This window comes from Humulus lupulus, chromosome 2, assembly GCF_963169125.1.
Source record: "Humulus lupulus chromosome 2, drHumLupu1.1, whole genome shotgun sequence".
In the NCBI taxonomy this organism is placed as follows: Eukaryota; Viridiplantae; Streptophyta; class Magnoliopsida; order Rosales; family Cannabaceae; genus Humulus; species Humulus lupulus.
Window position 1 is genome coordinate 86,229,538 of NC_084794.1, and position 27,019 is coordinate 86,256,556.

A 27,019-nucleotide genomic window follows, 5' to 3' on the forward strand; every position below is an offset into this window, starting at 1 on the left:
AGATCCCTTAGTGCTTGAGTTAGGGGGAAATAAGCTTTTGGACAAAGGTTTTAAACCTTGTTCAAGTTGGTGATCCCCAACCCTCTTCACTTAGGTTGTGTAAGTGAGAGTTTACTTTTGTTTCTGTTCTTCATTTTATTCTATTGCTTTATTCTTATTCTTTTGTTCTATTTACTTGTATATTTTGTTTAAGAGTTGTAATCTTCTCTTTTGTTTCAAACACCTTTACTTTACTTGTAATCTTTTGCTTAGAGTTGTATTCTCACTATTCTCTTCTTCTTCATCATCTTCTTCCTTTTCTGTGTTTATTTGTAATTTTCAGTTATAGAGTTGTAACTTTATTTAATCAATCTATATTTATTTGTAATATTATTGCATAGAGTAGTATTATCTTACCATTTCTATTGAGGCAATCTATTTTTTCTTAACAACCCGACCTATAGACTGGAGATCCCAAGAAATAGGTTCAATGGGTAATAACAAGTTATGATGTGATACAAGATAGATCATGCTATTACTTAAAGTGAACTTGAAGCATGAATTCCTAAAGCGACATAATGATGAGTTAATAGAAACTCTTAATGATATCTATACTCTATGTGGAGTGGAGTACCGAGCTATAGGAGTACTCTTGATAGACTCACCTACGTGAATGTAGAAGTGGGGCCGCTTCCTATGAAATTTTGGGCAAATTTCTAGAGCGTTCACTATACTGGGATAGACGTGCATGGCCATTAAAGCACAGGCTTTTGGACTACACCCTAGAAAGATTGTGCGTGGTGCAATGTAAGAGATAGAGTTCAAGATTACATGTCGCTCTAGTATATTCTAAATTGCATTCACTATGCAAAGGTTCAAGTTGAAAGATACATTTGTTTATGCTCAATCTTATTGTTTTTAGGTTACTGCTCGATGAAAAATATTTTTTAATAATTCAAGTGGGGGATTGTTGGAACTTATCAATATAAGTGGGAATTGTTAAAAAAAAAATAGAAAAGGTGATTTATTGTCTCCCTAGAGGAAGAGTCCATTGCTTTAGAATACTCATTTGTAAGGGTATATAGATAGTGGACTTGAGCATTGGGGTTGTGCCCCAAGGGGTACCCACTTTTGTGGAAGAGGGAGGAGTCACACAAAGGCTCACCTGAACACCACACACGAGCGCGCGCTGCCGCCGCCGTCCGTCCGTCCGACCGAGCTGAGCTGGCTGGTTGGTTGGTGTGGTGTGCACCTTATTATTTTTTTAAAAAAAAATTATTTATTAAGTATTATTTTATATTAATAAAAACGTGATTAATTTTTGGTAAAACTGAAGACATTTTCTCTTCAGCTTTTTTAGGGATCCAACTTCCTCTCCCACGTTTTAATAAAACGTTTTTTCCCGTTAATTGAGATCCGCTTTTTCTTTAAAAATGGTGCGATTATTTTTCAGAAAAAAAGCTCTCAATATTTTTTCGATAAGAAAATAGCACTGAGTTTTATCGATTCCGAGCAGTAGCATTCTTAAGGGTGTGGTAAACGACAGTTCTCTACAATGTAGTTGAGGTCCAATACAGTGTTGACTGGGTTGTTTTATCCTGGGGACGACGGGGCTGATAGTCTGCTTGCACATTTCTGGGCAGTGCTGCGAACGTCTTAAAGAGAGCGACCTAGTCCGCGACTCAACCCAGATTATTAATCGGTAATTTCGTTCCTGTTTTTTATTTCTACAGCAACTATCTCAACAATAAATATATAAATAAAAAAGGAAAGCACCTCTAACAAAGACAGCCGTGCTTCAATATTAATGTTGCATATGTACTCTCGAGTAGTAAGAAAATGTTGCCTGCGAGAATATTCTCAACAAGCCACTTTTTAAGAAATTACATTAAAGTTGCTCTATGTATGAGCTTGACCAGCTTTAGCTTAGAACTGGCCCTCCACATAGCAGTATTATTCTATAGTAAACGTCTAAAGCTTGCAAAATGAAGAATTATACATTTTTCCACCTTGAGGTCGTATAGCTTTCCTTGTAGGATGATCATTGTGTCGCTGATTTTCTAACTTGATCGTCTGTATCTTTTTTCACACATATATATATAGGAGAATTTTCTTATAGGATTTCACTTTAAGCTATTTCAGTGAGATTCTCAGTGTTCTCGACCCATTAATATTTTTCGGTGCGATTTTTTTTATGACCATATATATTGTAACTACTTAGAGCTTCCTGCAAATTTTCAGAAAATAATGAATAGTTCACAGTACCGAAAACTAAGTTCAAACATGTTGTTGCCCACGTGACTAATTTTTTTTATGCGCGTGGAAAGGAACATGTCTGAACCTAGCTTTCGAACTGTAAACTATTTGGAATTTTCTGAAAATTTGCAGGATACTCTAAATAGCTACAATATACACGGTCATAAAAAAAATCGCACTGAAAACTGTTCACGGGTCCAGAATACTAAAAGCCTCACCGATAGGGTGAAAATCGAATTGTCATTTATATATATATATATATATAGTCTTTATTTCATACCCTCGGATTATTATTTCTCTTCCCATCAGCGTAATTAATTGCACATATGTTCTTCAAGAAAGCTAGAGCCATTCAACTTTGGTGGAATACCTAAAGTCAACATCTTTGACTTTCACATATAACATATTTTAAACAATATCGATCAGTCACAATTATCCATAACAAACCTAACTATGATACCACTTGAGTACAAACTCAATATACTCACAAATTGATAAAAATTATCTTCCAAAATATGCGCATGTCAAATATTAAGAGAGAGAGAGAGAGTATTTACTCTCACAAACTACAGCCTATAGGTTCACGGCTAAGATCAATATCATCAAGAGGAGTTTGAGAAGTTATCTCAAAGTCTAGAAAGACTAGCATAATTAAATATATAAAAATTAACTAGCTACCTAGAATCACTTTAATCGGCATATGTTTTATAATATATATATATATATAGATAAATGTAATTATAGCGGTAAATTAATATATAATAGCAGATATGTAAGAGCTATATATGTATAAAATGATGAAACTATTGATTAGTTTTTATTTATTACGAGTTGTGTGGTTATGGCGTGGACAAGTATCAAGTATGTAGATGGGCATGGGAATAACTTAAGGAAGGAGAGGTAGCTAGCTAGCTAGCTAGCGGGCATGTGAAGAAGAGACTTCCAGCGTTTACAAGGTTAGCTAGGTTAACGTCCGACTTAATGAGTATTTGCTTTGCATGGCCATGCACTTCTTTGAGATGAAGAAATATAAAGTTGACAAAAATAGAAATATATATTATAATATTGAAAATTGACTCGTGGAAAATTAAAGTGAAGATAGTCTCCATAACGATGTCGGTCATATATATATACAAATATGTAAAATCAATATGTATAGTCGACCTATCTCGACCAGATTTATAGATGCAACCCCATTCCATTCATAAACTTTAAATAAACACGTAGCTGTCGTTGCCAAATTATTGAACATTGCATGTGTGTCAATCTCAACATAATGCAAAATCCGTTAGAGTAGTAAGAATAATTAAGGTCTTAAATTTACTTCTATAATTAGTAAGTAACAATAATAAAGGGGACTTCGATCGATTGGGTCAATTGATAAGACAATCTATCTAATTACTTCAAATTAATAATCCGTTGCTTTAAGAATTTGTAGTATAGCTAGCGTTATTAGAGAAAAGCATCAACACAACTATATATATATATAATGTGAGTTGTACATGTGATTTGACAATATATATCTATGATGATACACTTCTAACGAACCAATCATTCCAAGAAAACAGGGAAGATAAATCACCATCAATCGTTGTTGTCCACCATATGAGAAAGATAAATATATATATAAAAAAAACAATAAATCATATACTCTCTTAAATTAATTATATATAACGTATAATTACATGAGTGCCACAGGCATAATACATATGTATGAAAAACATTAATAAAAAAGGGTACTAATAATTATAAACAAACATGAATATATAATAATATTAGTAATAAAGATAAGCTTACGGGAAGATATGAATATATATCTGAAATCAATATGGTGCACATATATAAATCTATATATATGTGTGTGTATAGACTTATTTATTCTGAATTGAGTAATTGCATAGACCAGAAATCATCCATGGTCCAATTATAGGTCTGATCAATATTCGAAGAGACAACCGGATGGTGAGATATTGGTAAAGCCATAGGATAATTATTGATAATATTGGTGTGATGATGATGATGATCCATATAACTTATTCCTTGGTATGATGATGATGACATTAATGGAGGAGAGTAAGTCTCCATGGCATCTACAGTACTGCTCGATACTTGACTTGAAGTGCTTCCCTGATCGTTCATCATCTGATGGTCAGAGCTCTGCTGCTGGTAATTAACGTTGATCTGATGATCATGATGGTGAATAATGTTATTTTGATTATTATTATGATGATCGGCTTGCTTCATATGCTTTTGAATTCTAGTCCTCCAATAATTCTTTATTTCGTTGTCTGTCCTTCCTGGCAAATGCTTCGCAATTTTCGACCACCTACAATATAAATATAACATGTCAATCAAATATTACTCATCAATGCTAGATATTGGAATTTATATATATATATATACCAAAAAGTTTTAAATAATTGGTGGAGAAAGAAATCAAATAATAATACTATATATATAGTTAAGCTACAAATATATAATAGAGAAAATAATAATGGAAATAAGTTAACTATTAGCAAACCGATCTCGCTACTTTGTTCATACACATAATATATATGCGGTATAATTAAAATTAATGACACTTTTTTCAATAAGTAATAATGTAATATCTTGAAATGAGTCACTTTTTCATTATCACTCTATAGTTAACATGACATGTTACATGCATATATATATGTTCGATTCTATATATCTTACCACGTGTAATTTAATAAAATGAATAATATTAGTAGTAACATGTTATATATATATATATATATGTATGTACACAACTCGATAAAACAATATTATTATTCTTTATGGAAGGTGGCCCCTAATTAATGACATATTGCTTTCTCTTTTATGTGTGGACTAGATGCGAAGACACACGTTGATCAAAGTAAAATATGAACACATGTATAATTATAGAGGCATGTTCCACGGTTGCAAATACAAGGCCTCCATGTTGTAATACTTATGGGAAGAAACTAATAACTAATTCAGTGCCATATATTATTATTACTATTATTATTATAGTGCAAAGGTTACTTCCAATAAGAAAACACCTACGTTTTCCTTTGCCCTTTCAATTCATTAATTCCCCAAAAATCCATATTCTTAAATTCTCACTGAATTCCATTTTATTTAGCGCACACTTATATATGGGTCAACATTAGACTACTTTTTCAGGGAGAGTAAGCAGCACATGATTTAGCTAGCAAGTAACATGTACAATATATATCTCTCACACACACACACACACACACATATATATATGTATATACACACCATTTACTTTCATTAGGGTCTCCTAAATTAAATTTGTCAGTAACCCAGCATCAAGCTTATATTCTGATTAGTTAGCTAGACATGTATATATTTAAAAAAAAAATGAAGAATATGCACTAAATATGGGCGAAGTGTCAATTTCTAAGAGAGAAAAATTTCAGGGAAAAAAAATCAGATAAAAATAATATATGAGATGGAAACATTAGCTGTATATATAGCTATAGCTAGCTAGCTATTCCCTTTTCATAGCTATTTGACTATATATCACCTTGTCAAGCTAAGCAAGAAGAAGAAGAAGAAAAATAATCTCAGAACATTGGCATGTGTTTAATTTATTATTACTACCTATTACTTAGTAACGCAAGTAAAGTTTTATGCTGGTTTTAAACAATATTTATTATTAATTATGATGAATTTGGGATCAAATTCTAGTCTATATATATTCAGCAATATTTTCAAAGTGAGAATTAGCTGCACCCAGATTTTTGATCCATATATACATGTGGGGGACCAGGCCCTATATAAGTCTAGAAGAGCCAAAAATGTAGTTTGTGTCCATTATAACCAAAGAGAAAAAGAGTTTTTTTTTTTCTTGAGAAAGGGAAGGTTAACATGGGACCAATTAATTTAGGTTCAGCTCCAAATAGAAGCCCTTTTATTGCTTAATTTAATCTCCTTTTTCATTCATAATTAGCCTCTCCCTCTCCCCCGGCCTATATCCACAGCTGTGATTTGAGTTGTTTTTTTATTCATAATAACAACATTTCAAAGCTAGCTATAGCTAGTACTTGTTGATTTAGATCCCTACACATTAATTCTGTGGTGCATCACTGATCAATCCAGAAAATATATAATATTGTTCCATGTGATTTGTGTGTGTATAAGCATCTATTTATTTATTTATAAATATATATATATAAAAAAAATTGACAAATTAAACAGCCTTGAATATATCATTTTTGGTGTCCATAAGTATATTTATTAGAATATATGTTATTTTATTATTATATATATAGGGATGAACAATATTAATTATTGATGCTCCTTCAAACTCACTCCGTCCGTATAGCAAACTCAATCTCATATCTCCATATACAAATATAAATATATTATATATGCACATAAAAATTGATATGCTGTCCTATATATATATACACACTAGCTAATTAATTAAAGGTACGTAGGTTCGTATATATACATAGATCAATACCTGTTTCCCCATTTAGCATGGAGTTCCATGATGATGAGCTGTTCCTCATTTGTAATATTTCCTCTCCGAACATCCGGCCGGAGATAGTTCAGCCAACGGAGCCGGCAACTCTTACCAGTACGTTTCAGACCTATTTATACATACAAAATACATAAGTGAAATTACATAAAAAGTTCAATTTTTCTATATATATTTATATATATATATGGGCAAGCTATGTGTGTATACATATATATATAAGTAAATATATTTTTATACACGTACCAGCAGCCTTAGCCAAGCTATTCCATACTCCTTCACCGTGATTAGCGATGTAATTGATCAGAATCAAGTCTTCTTCCATTGTCCATGGCCCTTTTCTCACTTCTACCTCTTGATTATGAGATGAGTTACTACTACATGTTTTTTTATCATCCATGTTTTTTTAAAAAGAAATTTTTATTATTCTCTTCTTTCTTTTAATCCCACAAGAGAAAACTATATATATATATATATATATATAGAGAGAGAGAGAGAGAGAGAGAGAGATCGAGGAAGAGAGAGAGAGAGAGGAATGGAATATGTTGATCTAGCTAGGGGTTTTATATACGCGTATTCACAACTTCGTAAGCATGCAAGAGGTTAATAAAACATGTTAGGAGAGAGAATGATAAAGTAATAATAACAATATTGAAATTGGAAAATAAATCAATAATATATATTGAAAAATGTATATGTATTATTGTAACAACATCACGTGCATGGTTGAGATACTTTTTTTTTATTTATGGAAGCTAGCTAGCCTCAATAAAATGGGGCTTCTTAAGCAAAAATAATAATTAAAAAAAGAGATCATAAAAAATAAAGAACAAACGTATACAACAACATTAATATGTTTTGGGTATTCTTATCCATATAGTCCATAATAAAGGACTCTTTTCTCTCTCTCTCTCTCTCTCTCTTTCTCTATAGAGAGAGATAGAGATCTAGAGAGAGAATAGACCATGACCAACGTCGTCTTATTAATTTCAAAGATGCTATATATCTAGCTACCTGTTTCAATTGATGTACTTCAAATTGTTGATCAATGCAAAACTATAAGAGCTACATTGAGATATATAATTAATTCATCACGTGGGCAAATCTTTATTTTCAACTTCAACAATAATTATACTAAGTATATGCCTTTGCTCTTTCCCCCAATTCCTAAAATGTACTTTTTATTTTAATTGGAATAATTTCTAGCTAGCTAGTTAATTAGATGGAACACTAATATTCAATTTATACGATTACATTAATTGCTCATGGTTTATTCGAAAATTAATTAATGTAGTAATCAAAATACGATAAAAACTAGGGAAATTAAGTTTTGCATTCGGCAGTGGCTATGCAAAGTACATATAATTAAGCCAATGGTCCGTACTGTACACCTAAATATTATGTAACAACCAATTTGCTTCGAACTAAAGCCAAATCTTGTACTAAAATATAACGAAAAATGTGAATGGTTCTCGTTCTGGGTTGTGCAAATTTTTACCTAGACTCTCTCTCTCTATTTATTTTTATTTGATGATTAATAACTTTTGCCCATAACCTATATAGGTTGAGAGCAGAAGAGCAAGAGCAGTACATGTACTTTCTACTCTCTATATAGACGGTAATTTAATTTAATTTAATTTCATGTAGTGATCATTAGAACACAAAAGAAAGCAATCTCAGTTTTTTTTTAACAATATCTCTCAACTGTACATATACAATATTTATTATCTATCATGTGTGATTATATCACAATTAAATACTATGTAACCAGTTTATTTAATGAACGTAATATCTTCATGAATTTCAATAAGTTTTTTTTTTTTCAAAATAGCAACCAAAATCTCTCCTGAAAATTTGTAAATGAAAATAGTCCCCATGTTCTCTAACTTGGTTCCGTCCCTAATTGCCTTCCCATATTTATTTATTAATATTGTTGTCTCGTGTGTAAATGTGTTCATTACTAATAATATAATGATGTTGTATAAGAATCTCAAAGAGATTTGGGATAGAAAGAAGAAAAGTTTTCACATTAGCTACAACTAATGGATGCTCACTCTATGATGACTAAATCATGATCTATCAATTATCAATTAAATTAGGTATTGGATTAGTTTTATTTGCTGAAACATAAAAAAGGAAACTTAGGTTTGATATTTTCGCTCCACATAAACTGAATACACAATAAACATCACATATATAATTATATCATATAACTGGTAAGATTAGTATCACCACTAGCAAGGTACATCGAATATCATGAAAGAGTGTAACAGGTCTCTAGAGCATTATGTTACTTATTTAGTAAGGCCCTGCTTGATGTATAAAGAATATATGTAATCAATTAAATCTTTGACAATACTTTTTGTAGATAATGCAAAATCTAGACCAATATAAGTGGTTAACAATCTTCTTCTCACATAGGTGCAACCAAGAAATTAAGTTGCCCATGTGAAATGGAAATGCAATTTAAGTGTAATTAATTTTTGTTTTCATAAAACAAGCACTACTGCTTAATCCCAGCCACAAAAACAAAGAATATTTTTAGTGGAGGGGAAAGGAAACTTAAATTAAGCTAGTTTGAGCCACCAAAATAAGCACATTACACAAAAAGCCTCCCAATATTTATGGAATTTGAAAAATAATAATGTTTGTACTTGGTGATGCAAAACAAGCCATATCACAACTGGCAATGGGAAGCAAGTAACTATGGAAAAACTCCCCCACTGTGGTGTGTGTGTGTGGATATAGACAATCGACCATTTGAGCTTGATTTCCCATGTGGTGGTGATGGTGTGTCTATATGACTAAGTTCAATTAATTTCAGTACTAAAAGCAAACAAAATATAAACCATGTATTGGTCACTAAATCAGATACTGATAATATGCCACTTGTCAACAATCCTATGACAAACTTTTTATATCGTTTTAGTGCTCTAGAGTACACTTCTAGCTACGTTGAATGAGTACAATAACTCAGCCATATTAATGTGGATTTGGAACATAGTTGAATTGTTGGCAAAAAAGTTCGTTAACATATGTAGATAATAGTAGAATTGTACGGCATTGATGTAGTCCACATTTACCAGAACTATGATGAGAGTATACAACTTCTGTGTTTATCGTAGTAGATTGAATGTATAATACATCAGACTAATATAGGACTCCGGGTCTTTGATTTTCTTTTCTGATTCAAAATAATTTATACATAACATAGATTTATAGTGAGAATATATCATTTTAGTCACTGGGTTGTAGCAAGTACAAAAAATTATAGTTTATTCTTGTGGGAGGGTCAGAAATTCGAACCCCTTATGTCTCAAATTATATATCCACGTACTAGAATACCTCGTATACACCATATCATTCAAGAGAGCAAGACCAACTTCTAGGATTTAAAACATGTGAAACATCAAAAGGCAATACTATCATAACAAAATGAAAAAGTTTGGTTTAGGCATGCGATGAACTGAAATATAATGAGAAAATAAGCCACACATGATCTATATATAGCCATTCTACAGCCTATAACAATTTAAAAAGTAAACCAGGCATCAAAAAGAGCAAACAAGATGAACCTGTACCTGAAAGCGACTCATACATAATGCTATTGTAACATAACAGCTTTTGCTTACAACTAAACAAGTAAAAAGTATAGCTAAAGATGATGCTTACGAAACCTGAATTACATTAAAGTTGAGCCAGAGGGTCTGCTATTACAATATTCACTTAATTAAAGAAAACCATTCTTCCCATAGGCGTCTGGCAAAACACGAAAATCTTACAACTGTCTCAACTCTCATGCCTGTAAACACAGGTAGGAAGGCTTGTCAGAAAACATTTAATGCACATATAGCAAACAAGGATGCAAAAGACAGAATGTTCACAACAGACCTAATATCCATGGATGTTGTATTGATTTCAAACGACAAATGCAAGGTATTCAAGAAACTAAACACAGTTATTCCTAGCAAATTCATTTTTGTAGACTTGCCTTGCTAGCAATGTTATTGGATAGCCACTCCAACCCTTCGTACAGACCTTCCCCGGAGGTTGCACATGTACTCTGGATGTACCTGAGAAGAAACACAATATGGTATTAGCAAGAGTTTATGCAATACTTTTCATCTGCAACAATACATCATCAAAACTAGATTTTTCGGTATATCTTTGCATAGCCCTTCAACTCAAAGACATATCAAATTTCTGGTTCATTTGGGTCTACAAATCATCTATAAATACTAGAAAAGCTTTTGGGCCTTTTAGTTAATAAAGGAAATTATCTGTGTATGTGTCGTGATGTATTCATTCAGTTCTGTATTGAGAGCACATGGATGCGCCAACCCAATAAACCTGAAAAGTTACATGCCAATATATCCTATATAAAGAGAAAATTGCTTGGCAAATAACAGTAGAATATTTACCAGTGGCGTTGACGAAGAGAATGAAGACCAAGCTTGTCTGTTATTTCTGCAGCATTCATTGCATTAGGAAGATCTTGTTTGTTGGCGAATACGAGCAAAACAGCATCTCTCAGTTCATCCTGAAGCCCAAACAACATTCAAATCAAGACCTTATGACTAGAAGAATGAAAAGGATGATATGCAATTGGTCAACATTGACACTAAGAAAAACATTCAAAATTGGCAGAACAAGTCTAAAATCTAACTGAAATATTTTAATCCAATCTCATAGTCTCAGTATTAACTCAAATAAGAATAAATGTGAATTAGAATAGGGAAATAATAACATGAACAACCATGCGAAAAGAAGGAGAAATAGGAAGAACTACCTCATTCAACATCCGGTGCAACTCATCTCTTGCCTCAACAACTCGATCCCTATCATTGCTATCAACAACAAAAATAAGCCCTTGAGTGTTCTGGAAATAGTGCCTCCACAGTGGGCGGATCTGTATCAGAAAGAAACTGTATTATTTTTCAAGTTCCTGCGTAGATAACTTTATTTCTTCCAAGATGCATACTACAACAAAGGTTAAGTTTCAATTCTGATTAATTTTTCAAGACGCACCATGATGGATTTGATAGAATACCACGTAAATGGAAGCTCTACATTTCACTAATTTATCTCATAAATGTTTTAATCGATATCTGGCTGGCACCAGCAAAAGCAACAGATATACAAACAAAGATACCTCATATTTATAAGATAGAAACACAACTTGTGTCTCGAAAACAAACAAGAGGTACCACAATACAGAGCCTCAACAACAGATCGACCAATCACAACTTGAGAAATGACTAACTTTCCATATCCACGCTCCACACAAACATGATTAAGACTACAAGAGAGAGCATGAACCATATACCTTGTCCTGACCCCCAACATCCCACACTGTGAAGCTAATGTTCTTGTACTCCACTGTCTCTACGTTAAATCCTGCAAAAACAACCCCGGCCTTAAAAAACGTGACAAAATTGCAAATCAGATCAACAAAATACTAAAACATCAACAGAAAATTGCCATCTAAACTCTACCCAATAATATTCTTACACTAAAAGTATTACTGCAAAAAGTTCGATCCTTTTTATCCATTAGAACCAACATATGGATGAAAATTAAGAACTCAAAACAATTACTTGTAATAAGAACTGAGTATCTCACCAATTGTGGGGATGGTGGTGACGATTTCTCCAAGTTTGAGCTTGTACAAGATGGTGGTCTTACCAGCGGCATCAAGACCCACCATCAGAATTCGCATCTCTTTCTTGGCAAAAAGCCTGCTGAAGAGCTTTGTAAATGTCAGCCCCATTTCTGAATTTGTACGTTCACCCTTTCCTTAGCTCTGAATTCTGAAAAACAGTATCCCAAAACCAAAAGTTTAAAACGTTTTCCAGATTGCCAATACATTAATTACTAAAAAAATCAAAATATTAATAAAGAACTAGCTTAAATTTTCCGAATCTATTTAAAGAAAAAAAGAAAAAATGGAGACTAAAAACGAAACCCTATTCCCATTTAACAATCGAGCAAATAGACAAAGTCATCAAATTTAATTTATACATATACTAGCAAACGGGTAACGGAAACCTCAATCAGATCCACGTTTTCTAAATTCTCCACCAACTGAACTCAATTCAAAATTTAGGAACGAAATTTTCAGTACATATAAAAAATTGAGATAAACGAAAAAACAAGAAATTGGAAAAGAAAAGAAATAGACCGAAAATTTGAATCTTAAACCAATTGCTAGGCAAAAATGAAATGAAAGAAGATACAGACTTAAAAACAAAATAAAAAAAGGTGGATCTAGAAATAAATAAATAAAAATTAAACAATTCAAATTTAAAAACAGTGAATGGAAAAAAGAAAAAAGAAATTGAAGAAAAGAATGGAGTTGGGTAACTCACCTGGGTGAGAAGAAGGATCCAACAGGAGAAGAAAAAATAAGAAACGAAGGCCACGATTTTTTAAAAGTTAACTAGCCCAAATATTTCTCTGGCGGTTAAAATCCGAATGGTGTTGTATACGAACGACGTCGTTTTATGGTGCATGCCATGCTTGAATGAATGCCGTTTTGGGATTTTCTTTTAAAATGTAATGGGATAGAATATATTTTCTTGTTTTCTTTTTTTCTTAATAATTTTTTTGTAGGTTTTTTTTCTCTTAATAATTGAATATTAATTATTGGGTGATTATCCGGTACAACCCCTATTTATTGGATGTATTGTTACACCCCCTCCTATCTTCAGTATTTGGATGATTTTTTGCGCAATTTTTTATATGATCATGTATATTATAATTATTCAAAAAAAATTGAATTATTTATAGTGTTGAAAACAGAATTTAAATATGCTATTTTCATACGCACAAAATAAAATAGTCACGTGTGCAACAAATTATTTGAACCTTATTTCTGGTAATATAAATTATTCCGAATTTCCTGAAAATTTGCAAGATACTCTAAATAACTATGATATACATAATATAAAAAAAATTGCATCAAAAGTCATCCTGGTACCGAAAATATGAGGGGATGTGTGACATCTCAAATTTACTAATCATGCTTAGTGCCTTGATTAGTGTGACGGGAATGCATAAATTGATATTATGTGTATTTTTATGATTATGTGAATTATATTATGATACGACTATTATAGCATGTTTAGGTGTATAAAGCATGCATGTGGACCCGTTTCTTATTAGAAATGTATTTTCGTAATTTTGACTCGTTGATGATATATTTGTAAATATATGTGTTTTGTAATTTAGACCACATTATTATGTGGTTATATTTGGGTTACTCGACACGAGAGGATCCTAGTGAGCAAATTAGCGGTTAAGTCACAACAGGATTAAATACCCGACTCGGGGTGAGCCTAGGAGTATTTTGGTAATTTAGTACATTATCAGGGTCTATTAGATAATGAGAAATTATTTGGTATATTGGGATTAATTGGGAAAATTTAAGGATTAGTGAGAAATGGTGGCAAAAGACTCTTGCGAAAATTTCAATACTACGCAAGTATACATAATCACAATTGTAGTAATATTCAATAAATCTAATTATCGTCCCACGAAGACTGACTAATCAATTATCAAACAATTAACTTCTAATTTTATTTGGCTAATGAAAAATTGATTTTCTTTTAAAACTAAAAATAGATGCATAAACAATTATAAAACTTCAAATTGAAACTAAAATACTAACACAAGAAATTGATTCAAGAAAAGAACAAAATAGGGAATTTAATCTTATCTATTATCCACTCAATTATGTACTAATGCAAGATTTACAATCTTTCTTATTTCTTAAGATATCAAGTTTACCAAAACATCTAATATTAAGTTTATGATATATAAAATTCGACCTAAATGAGAATTTTCTATATTTCTATGAAAAATTCACATAAAGGAAGCATTAAGATTGAAAAGTCAAAAACTACACAAAAGACCATGATACTCTCGCTCAAGATTGAATTTATGTCTGATCAACTATAACATATTCAAACCTTACTTTTAAGATTTTGATTCAAACTCATATAGATCATGTACAAAGATGGTTAATCAATCACATAAATATTATAACCACAAATTGAACAAATCTTAATAGAGAAGAAGAAATCATAAACTCTGCATTATTTCATAATAGAGGTTCAAGAGATTCAATTAAAAACCCTACAACTAAAATTAGTTCATCAACATAGTTCATAATTCTAGAGTTTAACATAAAGAGAATTAAAGAAGAAGAAAAATAATTGTAGATTCAATATCTGAAATTGCTCCCCAAGATGTTCTCCTTGCCTCCTCTTATGAAAAACTCTCTCTATTTCTAAAAAAAACCACTTAAATATTAAACCTTAAAATGTTTCGGCCAAAAGGACAAAAATGTCCTTCAGCGTTCACGTTTTGACTCTTAGCATCGCGACCCCATAATACACGCGCCGTGACTCGCCTCCAGATGCCCAGATTTGGCTTGCCTCTAACTTCACAAGTGCCACGACCCCTCTTTAAAGCGCCGCAATTCTATTTCAACAATGAGTGCACGCGTCGCAACTCTAATTCAAGCGTCGTGACCCTTCTGTTTCCAGAATTTAGCATCCTCTCTGACTTTGCATGCACCGTGAATCTACTTACAAGTGCCGCGACCCCATTGCCCAATATTTTTAAATCACTTTTCAAACTCCATTTTCACTATTGTGGTCTCTCTAGGCATCCATGAGCAACCAAGCATCAAACTATATGAAGAAACCACTAAAATCATCCTCAATTCAACACATTTCACACCACATCCACGCCATCCCTTGATCAACTGTTAAACCCTAAAAATACACACCAAACACAAGCATAATACCGCACAAAAACACTTTAAAAACTGTACTAAAATAGACTCAACAAAGGGCATTTTTCCCTTGAGGGCATTAAAGGACTTATGTTTGACCAAAGGGTAGTCTGGTCTTTTCTAAGTTTTGGGGTATCTTAATTAAGTGGAAACTCTCAGAATTTGGTAGAAAGCACCAAAGGCATCACCATTACTTTCTCTCTCTCATTTTCCCTTGAGCTCTTGGAAGACTTGGGTGAAGTTTTGAATTTTGAGGAGAATTAGCTTGGAAATTGGAGGCTTGAAGCTGAGAATTGAGTTAGGAGCAGCTTAGGGTTGAATCACACAGCTGAGGTAAGATCCCATGCTTTGTTTTTGAGTGAATTTCTAGTGGTTTAAATTTTTTCTTGAGTTTTAAGCTTATGGTTCGATTTTGAATTGGAGTAAGGTTTTGGCTTGGTTTTTGGGCTGTTCATGTTGCCTATGTTGTGTTATTGAGAGTCCTAGGCTCAATCGGGACTTTGGTACAACTTTGGGATGGGTTTGGAGGGATTTGGCTCGAAGAAAAATGTTGGAAATTTGGGTTCATAAGGTTACGCCACAACGCTATTCTTGGAGCGCCTTGGCCCATATGAACTCAGGGGCCTAGTGGGCTGCGCTGCGGCGTGTGTCTAGTGAAAACAGGTCCATGGCTCTTTGCCTTGGAGCACACCGCAGCCCTTCAGGGGTGCGCCATGACGCTAATTGGGAAGAATAGCCATGTGAGGTTTCGAGTTACGGGGACTTAAACCTAAGGGCTCAGGAATGATTCTACTACATGGTTTAGTAGAATTCAAGATATCGAAGGCTATGACTCAGTCCGGAAGCCTTTATTTACTAGATATTGATGGGTATCCTCGATTATGGTTGTGACTAGGGTACCACGAGGGCTCAGAAGGGGATCGTGCTCGAGGGTTGTTTCTATTTATCCAATGCTTGGACCAAAGGTAAGAAAACTACACCCTGGGTTATGATTAGGGCTTGGGCCCCTGTGAATGTGCATGATTATGATTATGCATGTGATTGTTTGACTAAGCATGCTTGAATGCTCTGTATCTGGATAATTTTTAAATGAATTGTACTTGTCTGTATTATCTGATTGGAAGGCTTGACTTATGAGTCAAGGGCAGCAATAGCACGCTGAGCGCATGTCGAAAGGCTTGACTTGTGAGTCAAAGGCGACAATAGCGCGCTGAGCGCATGACGAAAGGCTTGACTTATAAGTCAAGGGAGAAAATAGCGCACTAAACGTGGGCTGGTATGGTTAGACATATCCAGGAGCGTGGTATACGCTTGGCTGACCCTATGGTTGCTTGGAAAATAAAGCACCAGGTACGCTTGCCCAGGCCTAAGGCTGGTTATAAAGAGAATAGGGCAATGGGTGCTAGGGTGACTCTACAGTCACTTATCTAGGGCAACGAGCCCTAGGGTGACTCTACAGTCACTTATCTAGGGAAACGAGCCCCAGTGTGACTCAATAGTCATTTATCTGGAGTGAATGCATGCACGAGTAGGGTTATTACTGCTAGGCATGCTAGTTATGATTCTGTAATATGTTGTTAACAACTTATGAGCATGTCTAAGTTTTCTTTCTGAGCATTGGCTCACGGGTACTATGTGGTGCAGGTAAGAGAAAAAGGAAGCTGAATCAGCCATAAGTTGGAGAGCTTCGGTGGCGGCGTGTACATAAGCAGCTCGCTTGACCACCACAGTCGGGGATTCATAGAGGAGCTAGGGTCGAACCCTAATTTTTTCGCTTAGGTCGGCCTATTGTATTCTTTTGAATTGTAAATGACATTTTAATGTTCATTCTAGGATCCCGTGTGCAATCTTAAACTTTTTTATGAAATGATTACTTCTTTTGACCAAAATTTTTAACCCTAACATGTTAATTACCTTTAGTTACACGTTTATGACCAAATGACTCAATTAGCAAGTATAACACTATTGAAAGTACACAATGTAATGGTCTTGGCTATCCAAAGTGTTACAGGGTATACTAGTACATCCAAAACTAGGGTATGTATTGTAGAATTTCCCTTAATTATTTTTTTATTTGTTCTTTTATTGCTATTTTTCAACAATAAAAATTCTTCGTTAAAAAAAATATCATAATGTCATACTTATTGTTACTTTTTTAGCTGAGTGAATTTCATGCCAAATTTTAATGATGTACAATTATTCTTTTGTCATAATTCTAACTAGAGTTGATGTCACAAGTTTGTTTTTAATTTTAATTTTAAAGAAGTGAAATTTTAGTTTTCAAGTATTGAATTATTATTTGGGGAAATAGTATTTTAACCCTTATGTTTTTCTCAAATACGCGATTGGTTATTGTGTTTTGTTAAATGAAAATTTGCATCATGTGTTTTACAAAATGGATCAAAATAGTACCCTAGACCCGATTTTTCTTAAAATATTTTCAATTATAACATTAATTCTTGGGTCGTTGGAGATGAGATGGGTTTACAGTAGCAGAGAAGAAAATATTATATTTGAAAATATATTTATAAAGATTGGGTTTAGGGTATAATTTTGATCCATTTTGTAAAACACACGATCCGAATTATCATTTAACAAAACACAAGGACCGAATGTGTATTCATGAAAAACACAGAGGCCAAACTGATATTTTTCTTTATTATTTTAATAAATAGGTGTTGTTTATCACATTTTTTTTAAAGGTTATCATCCTACTTAAGCATTCATTATAAGGGGATTAATTTATTAGTTATAAGTATCTACTACATTGTGGAGTGATACTGAATTAAAAATGAATTGTTTTAATTATAGTTGAATTATATTAATTATCTAATTATTTATTGGTATGAAATTCACAAATTTTGGTGCTAATGATGAAAAATAAATAAAATGAAAAACAAAACTTATATTTAAATTTAAAATGATAATATTTGTTTCACAATTTTTTTTCTCGTATATTGCATGCTAAAAATGGTGAAAAAGAATTGTCAAAAAGAAAAGTTTAAAGTAATACAATTATACTATGGGAGTATTCTATGTAGGGACTTCAAAAAGAGTCTCACCGGTGGGACTTTTTTGTATTTCTGATCTGTGAATAATTTTCGGCGCAATTTTTTTGTGTGATCGTGTATATTGTAGTTATTTAGAGCATCGTGCATATTTTCAGAAAATTCTGAATAATTTACAGTGCTGAAAACTAGGTTCAAACATATTATTTTCCAAGTGCATAAAAAAGTAGTCATGCATGCAACAACCTGTTTTTAAACTAGTTTTCGCCACTGTAAATTATTCGAAATTTTTTAAAAATTTGCAGGATGCTCTAAATAATTACAATATACACGGTTATAAAAAAAATCGCGTCGAAAACTGTTCACAAATTGAGAACACAAAAGAGCCCCACTGGTAGGACTCTTTTTAAAGCCCCTACCATAGAAATTTCCAATACAATGATATATATATTCAAAAATATATGTGGTTTGTTTTTTTTTTCTTCAAAAACATAAATTTTTAATTTTTTTTGTTGTAAAAATACAGTTTGGCCTTCAACAACCTCACATGCAATCTCAACAACCTCTTATGTAATTAGAGCTTTAGCAACCGTATTGAACTCATGAGTTGTATGAGATTGCGTATAAGGTTGCTTTAGTTTCCTTGTGGTTGATTTGGTTGCTTTGGATATTTCTTTAGTAGATTTTTCAATATGATAAACAATCCAAAAAAAGAAACGTTTGGGTCAACCTCAGTAATTTTGAGTGCAACCTTAAGAAAGAGAGTTGCAACTTGAGCTCTAAAAACCTTATAAAACTCATAAATTGAGTAGGTTGCTTTGGTGGTTATGTTAGTGGTTGCTTTAGTGGTTCTGTTGGTTGTTTAGGTTGTGTTAAGAGTTGTTTTAGTTGATAATTGTTGAGATTTGTGCCCTTACAGCGTATTTCTATATGAATGATTACTATTAATTAAATAAAGTTAATATTTTGCACTCATATTTTTATTTAATTATATAAACTATTTATCATAAAGATCCAATATTATTGATGTGATCTTGAATTGCGTATATGTATAATAATTTATATACAAGATGATTTAATTCAAGATAATAATATAAAAATTGTTCGTAATTGCTAAATAAAGTGGGAGCTTTATTTAATAAAGATTATGAGTACGATCTATCTTCTATTTAAGACAGAACGGTTTATCCAAACTGTTAAGTGTAGCGACACAAAGAGATAGAGGTACCATATACAATATAGATTGTATTGGACTGTGACACGATGAAAAAAAGAACTTTTGACCTCAATCCTGAAGTAAGTAATGAACTTCTATTTGTGCTTTTATGACTTTTGACCTATCTGGTAAGGTTCAACATTCCTACGATCGAATTCCTGATATCTTGGAGTCATAGAATTACAAGTGGTTGGGAACATACTTCACAGATATGGAATCTGCTCCTTACTTAAATGAAAGCAGATTAGTTGTTCCTTTTAAGTGTTGATTCGGGACTTGAACATAGAGCGCTTAATTTCTGTTAGAGAACATAAATTTTATTCTATAATTAAATTTATAGAATAATGTTCATTAGAGGATCAATGGAACTAATTGATAAAGACATTATTAGAGAGGTTAACGGACATTAAGACCTAACTTTAATTATGAACAACTAGCAGATGGTCATAACTCATGCAATGACTAAATCAATGGATGACTTTATAGTTATAGCTTCTAATAATATAAGACTATTATTTTGAGAGTTCAACTATGAATTTCTAATGGAATAATTCATAGTTAATAAATTAATTAATGGAACTAAGAGTTAGTGAAATTAATTAAATTATTGGAGCTTAGAACTACGGGTCCATACTGTCCCTGTACTAGCTCGATAACATAGATGATGATTTTGGTATTAAAATGAAATAATTAAAAATAATAAATATTACTTTTAATCTCAAAAAATAATATTATTTGTTAAATAATATTTAAAATATTATTTATGAAATAATATATAAATAATATTTAATGGAAAATAAAATTATATTGATAATTATGTTAATAATCATATTTAATTTTGTGGTATAATTGTATACCAGATAAAATAATATGATAAAGACCCAATAAATAGCATTTTATAGAGATAAAATACAACATGGCCCAAAATCTTGTAGTTGGCGCCAACCATAGTCCAAATGGACTGTGGCCCACGCAGAGGCCCAATGTGATTAGGGTTAGGTCTTCTTTTGATTGTTATATTAATATAACATAACATCATGAGGAATAGACATCAAATGCAATAAACATTATTTGCCAAGAGAGAAAAATAGAGAACTTTGTTCTCTCTCTATATTGTGAGAAGAATACTCTCTTATGTGTTGAGAATCAAAAGTGTATTCTTGTGTATCCTACCAAATAGCATAGACATCCATCTGTCTCATTCTCTTTGTGTGAGTCATAGTATGAAAGATGATGGGTTAGGAAGCTAAGACGCTATTTGAACTACACGTGTTTTACATCTAAAAACGGTATTTGTAAGTTTCAATTTTATTAAGATTCATGTGCATGAGAAATATCACATTCTAGTTATGGTTCCTAAAGTAATTCGTTCTTATGCTTTAATAATTGTTATTATTACATTGAAATATTATCTCATGCTTTCGCTGCACTGTAAATCATATGATCAAAAACCAACAATAATAAAGTTGCTTAAGTTTCTATAATTTGCATGTGATGTTTTCAAGTTGATTTAGTTGCAAATAAGATTGCTTAAGTTGTTGTGTATATAGTGCAAGCACGTGCTAGTTATAATCCATTTTTCTATTTTTTTTGTAAAATTATTAACAATTTTTTTATGATGTAATTTATATATTATAATGGCACACAATTATATATTCAATGAAAATACTTTTAACCTAACAAAAAGTTATAAATAATTATTCATGTTTATACATAAGTTTGTTAATACAGTTGATTATATATATTTATATTAATTACAATAAAATACATTTCCCTCAAAGCTTTTAATATAATGCTATTGCGTAATAAATATACAATTATTATATTAATTTTAAAAAACTATAAAATAAGTTATTTATATACAATTTATCATATACATGTGAAAGTATATTTATTAAAGGCATAAGTATTTATTATATAATTCAGATTTATACATATCTTCGGATAGCGTATATTTTCTTCGAATATTGTAGGATATACCTTTTCTATTAGATACAAGCAACACGTAATATGTACGTTTATTTAGTTTTATTTATATGATTTATTAATTATTTTTATTAAATTTATATTAATTTCATATAAATTTTAAATAAATATCTTATTTTAATTAAATAATTTATTTATTTTTATTTAACTTTATATTTATTCTAGTTTTTGAATTTGGGAGTGACAACAAGAGATTATATATTACATATTTAACATAATATTAAATATTATACTTGAACTTTAAATTTAAGTTTTTTGCTAGTTTTTTTTTAAAAACAATTTGTTGCTAATTCACAATAGATTATATTATATGTTTGATATGATTATTCTAATAAGTGAGTTTAAGTTTAATTAAATTTTATTTAAGTTATAAAACGTAAGATTTTATTATTTTTAAATAATTATCATTGTAAAATATCTCAAAAAATTATATTTTAATTTATTTAATTATTTATTATTTTTAAATAATTATCATTATAAAATATCTCAAAAATATCTTATTTTAAGTTTTTAATTATTTATTTTATTTTATTGAAATTTAAGCGTTTACAAACTGTTGACGCCGCTTTTCGTCAACTTGAAATGTAGAGCACGTAAACAGTAAATAATTATGGCCAGAAAATACAATAAAACAAGGAGGATTTTTAACGTGGTTCAACAGTTAACTCTGCCTAGTCCACGAGTCTTTGTTATTAGAACTTCGGAAATTTCTGGAAATTCTTTAGAGATGAATTCTCCAGAGTTTCTCCCCAAATCACAAAATTTCGGTCCTTTACAAAGGCACAAGACTTCTCTACTTATAGAGGAAGTTTCAGGATACTATCCCACACGTTTCTGGGAAGTTATCCTTTACAATAATAAATTTAATGGCTTTAAAAGCCTATAACTCCTATATACAAGGAAACGTCCCCTGAAGACCAGGGGGCGTATAACTGACTAATAAATATCCCTTTATTATAGGGAAGTTACAACAATAAATGTTGACTGCGTCTCTCCAAGCAACTCACTAAGCATTGAGGTTGCCTTACCCCGAGCTCACACTCATGCAAGCTCGGGCCACTTGATCCGAGGTCACCCGACAATGGACGTACTCCGATATTCTATCTTTTGAGCTTGTAAGGACTTCGAGGCTGCCCATCTTCGAGGTTGCCACCTACTTTGAAGGTTTAACGCCTAGGTTGCGAACACGTATTCTAGATATTGCGAGCTCACACTTGATGAATCCAGCTTTCGAGATCACAATTCTAAAGGCTCGAAATCTGGGTGTAACATTTTGCCCCCTCAAAAGTATTTGTTCGAATCCTATGAGAAGGAAACTTTTGAACTACTTTCCTCAGGAATTGTACCGTCACACGTACTCGAGTATGGACGCGTGTCAGTTGGGTATTGCTCATTCAAGGTACTCGAGTAACTTGGAAATCTGCCCACGATCATCCGCCTGCCACCTTTTCGGTACCATCTTGTCGTATATCCCTAGCCGTCGGATTTGATAAGGATCCTGGCCAATGGCTTGGATTAACCCCTTTTTACCATTTCTGATCGTCTATATATAAGGCCTAGTCATCTTCTTCCTTTTACCTTTACGTTCATCAGAGAAAAAAAAAGAAGAGAGAAAAAACCAGAGGCCATCCCAGAAAGCTTTTTGCTTTTGCATGTTCTCCCAGCCAAAGAAGCAAAGGACCGCCAGCTTGTTCGAGACCGTGAGATTATACCTGCAGCCTCTCCTTCAATCAACGACTTCTCTGCAATCTCCATCTTCATTGCGTAAGTATCTGATGATTTTCTCTTTTTTTTTTTATCAGTTTCTGGCTTTGCTGTTTTTTTTTTTAGTTCTTGGGAATGCACTAGCTCATGTTGTAGTTTGATATACTAGGACGCTTTGATCAATAGGTATTAGGTTTAGGTTCTGCCATTACTGGTTCTAAATCCAGTTTATATGTAGAAAGATCCAAACATGGTCTCTTTTCTCTAGGTTTTCAAAATTTGGAAGACGTATCTTGCACACCAAGATATTGGGTACAAAATCTTGGTTTTAAAGAACGCACGATACCCAAGAATACCATTTTTGAATAACCGCCACCTTTTTCCCTGATATTTCGGGATTCTAAAAAATTAGACCCACTTCCCTCATTTTTTTTCGTGGAATACACGTCGTGACCCTTAATCGGGTTTCCAGGATCGAGCTCGTCTCGTACCCAAGCACTTCCGAGCTTGTTTCGCCAAGCTCGTTATTCTTGACTCCTTGCATGCATGACCCTCACCATTTTTTCTTTCTCGCTAGATGTCACAGAATCTGGAAAGACGGTGGGGGTCGCTGCTTGCCATCCCGTATTCGCCAAAAACTCCGAGCCCAGAGTCGTTGTTCGCCCGGAACCAGCGCCTGATTTGTGAACACGAGCTAGCTTGCGAACAAGAAGAAACCCGAGCTCATTATCGTCGTCAAATCGTCGAGGTCATAGAGAAGAGGAGAAAAATCCTTCGAGAGGCTCTTTATCCGGAATCTGACTTAGGGCCCAGACCGATCCCCCTCGATCCCAGGCTAAAAGTGACAGTCGCGTACAACCCGGGAGATCTTTGATTTTCACTGATGGGGGAGCCCTCCACCTCGCAGCCGAGGAGGGAAATTTTCGAGGCCGAGCATTATTGGAGCTCGGTTACCTTGCTAGGTCAGATAAACGATATCTTGGCCTTTCACGGTATAAGATTGTCAGGCTCGTTAAGGTATCGAGCCCCTACCTCCCACGAGCGAAGATGCCGCGCTCCAGGAGATGGATATCCTGACAACAAGCTGAGGTATGTGGCTTGGAGCCAGGAGCATATGAAGGCAGGAGCGATACTTCCTTTGAAGTCTTTCTTCAAGGACTTCACGGACTTCGTTGGGTTGGCTCCATTCCAGCTCAACACTAATTCATACAGGGTTTTGTCTGCCCTGAGGTTGATATACCATGAGCTGAAGTGGGAAGGACCGACGCCAGATGAGATCCTGTATCTTTTCTGCTTGAAAAGCAATCCCTCCTGAGCTCGGGGAGGAGACGGCTTCTATTACCTTTCGAGCTACCCGAATGAGAAAAAGATGTTTGAGGATCTTCCCAATCATCCTCTTGATTTTAAGAAGGCCTTCTTCTGGATGGATGGCCTATCTCCGTCTCGATATTATTCATTTAGATGGATTCGTAAGTACCCCAACCTCCTTTATCTCTGTGCTCGAACTTTTGTCTATAGGCTTGTACTTAGTTGAAATGTATTTTATTTTCCAGCCAACTATCGTCGTCCCACTCCTTCTGATGAGATGAAGGAGCGTAGGGAGACCCTGCTCCAACTCCCTTATGGCAGGAGATCGCTCTCATACCTTTTGCATGAAGGTAAACTTCGAGCTTGCGGGCTCTTGGGGGATCGCCAGTCCACCTTGGACTGGTCCAACAAAAAATACGAACACTGGGAGCTCGTGCCCTTGCCAACAGGCATCCTCCCCCCAAGGAGAGAGGTGAGGCCCCCGCCTCCAGTTCGCTGAAGGAGCCTGCAATCAGGGAATGAGGCCAACGATGAAGCCTTGAGCTCGGGCTCGGATGATCAAGGTACAGTCATCCTAAGCTCGAAAATGTGGTCCCCCACCTTACTAAAACACAAACCCGATAGGTTAGTACTGTGCGAGGATGATAGGGATCATTTTTATGTATGGACTTGGGTAGATGAACGGGTTCATAGGTTTGATAGCTGGCTCGGGAAATATGACACTATGTATAGCCTGAACGAGGTATGGGACGGAATAGCCATCCAATATGGGACCAACGACTATAGGGACCTTTCGAGGTTGACGTCCACCTATAGGGAAGGTACTCCCCCCGCCTCTTCTGAAGATGGGGGAATTTCATGGTCTCCGAGCTCAAGCTCGGAGGAGAGTTCCAGTTAGGTTTTTCTCCACTTGTTTTTTTTTTATATCTTCTACGTTTGTTAGCACCATGCTAAATCTTGATTGCAACTGTACAGGTGCTATGGAATTTGACCTTGACATCGTGCTCTACAGTGGTGAGGGGGCTCAAAAGAGTAAGCGCCCGAGAGGCTCGCAGAGGTTAGACCGACCCTCCAAAATCCTCAAGCGCACTGAGAAGACTCCACCAGCTCCAACTACTGCGAGCACAGCCGAGGACCCGAATGCCCAGGTCGACGCATCCGTCTCGGCCACACCTGCCACGCTTCCTCCGGCTACAATTCCTCCAACACTCAGCCAACCCCCGAAGAAACCCTCAACCTCCAAGTCACTCCTGCCGTCGGCCTGACCTCATGTTGATGAGTTCCTGCTTGATAGTGTTGCCGGGGCCCACGGAGCTGTAATTGGCTTAGATATCCTCTCTCGGGTGGGTCAGAGTCTTACAGGATTCGACGCTGATCACTGGGAGTTTGTGAATAAGGCCTGAGACTGCAATACTCTTTATGATAAGAGTATTGAACTTACTGTCGCAGTAATTTTTGCAACTTACTTTTAATTGCTTATGTGCCTTGGATTATGTTCTAATTCAATCTCTTTGTGTTTCAGGCTCTTGTCGTCTCGGCTCAGCTTAATTATAAGCTGACCAATGAGGTGCACACGAGCATGTCTCTGGCCCAGGAGTCGAGGAATCTCCAGCTTAAAACGGCTGATGAACTCAAGGACTCGAAGATAGAGCTTGAAAAGGTGAAGGCTCGGCTCGCGGAGCTGGAGAAAGCTAATGCCAAGCTCGAGGAGGAGAAGGCTGCCACTTTCTAGAAAATCAAAAATGAAAAGGCTCGCCTCCTTACCGAGTTCAAAGAGAAGAAGGACAAAGCGGTCGATCAAGCCATGTACAGGATCTGGGCTAGCAACGCTGATCTTGATACCAGCTTCCTGGGCTCTTTCGAGGAAGGATTTGTGGCCAAATGGCAAGCTCAGCTTGATGCGGAGGAGGCTGCTCAGGCTGCTCGGGAGGCTACTCAGAAGGATAGTCATGCTATTCGTCCTGGAGAGTCTAGTGCTACTGGTGCTGAGAAGTCTAAGGAGATTGCTCCTTCTTGAATCTCATCTCGGGGCTGCGTCCCTTTATTTTTGTGATTGTTTTAATTTATGCCCGTAGGGCTAATACAGTTTCTTTTTCTTTTCTTTTAATATATATGCTTTACATTTCTTGATTCGAAATATTTTGCACATTTTATATTAAAGAATCGCGTATGTTTGTTTATTCGCGCAAACATAGTTTGGATTTAGGCTCGAGGTTCAATGCATTCATGCATAGTTTGCTCGAATTATCCACTTCCGATCTCGTTAT

At 34.1% G+C, this 27,019-nt stretch overlaps 2 protein-coding genes across 5 annotated transcripts; both read right to left on the bottom strand.

Moving 5' to 3' along the window:
* Positions 1-4,008: 4,008 nt before the first annotated feature.
* LOC133816158 (MYB-like transcription factor EOBI) lies at positions 4,009-7,359 on the bottom strand. Its single transcript, XM_062248808.1, has 3 exons — positions 6,977-7,359; positions 6,713-6,842; positions 4,009-4,561 (listed from the first exon to the last, which is right to left on the bottom strand). Exons 1-3 carry the CDS (start codon positions 7,128-7,130, stop codon positions 4,111-4,113), a joined length of 735 nt encoding a protein of 244 aa, XP_062104792.1. The 5' UTR covers positions 7,131-7,359; the 3' UTR covers positions 4,009-4,110.
* Positions 7,360-10,204: 2,845 nt separating this feature from the next.
* On the bottom strand, positions 10,205-13,251 carry LOC133818166 (ADP-ribosylation factor). 4 transcript variants are annotated; one of them, XM_062250885.1, is made up of 7 exons: positions 13,099-13,251; positions 12,353-12,540; positions 12,057-12,127; positions 11,520-11,639; positions 11,152-11,270; positions 10,722-10,803; positions 10,205-10,532 (listed from the first exon to the last, which is right to left on the bottom strand). In XM_062250885.1, the coding sequence occupies exons 2-7, from the start codon at positions 12,498-12,500 to the stop codon at positions 10,527-10,529; spliced, it is 546 nt and encodes a 181-aa protein (XP_062106869.1). In that variant the 5' UTR covers positions 12,501-12,540; positions 13,099-13,251; the 3' UTR covers positions 10,205-10,526. The 4 variants fall into 4 exon arrangements, with proteins under 4 accessions (XP_062106869.1, XP_062106870.1, XP_062106872.1 ...); XM_062250886.1 differs by lacking the exon at positions 13,099-13,251 and adding an exon at positions 12,912-12,937; XM_062250888.1 differs by lacking the exon at positions 13,099-13,251 and adding an exon at positions 12,779-12,918.
* Between the last annotated feature and the right edge of the window lie 13,768 nt (positions 13,252-27,019).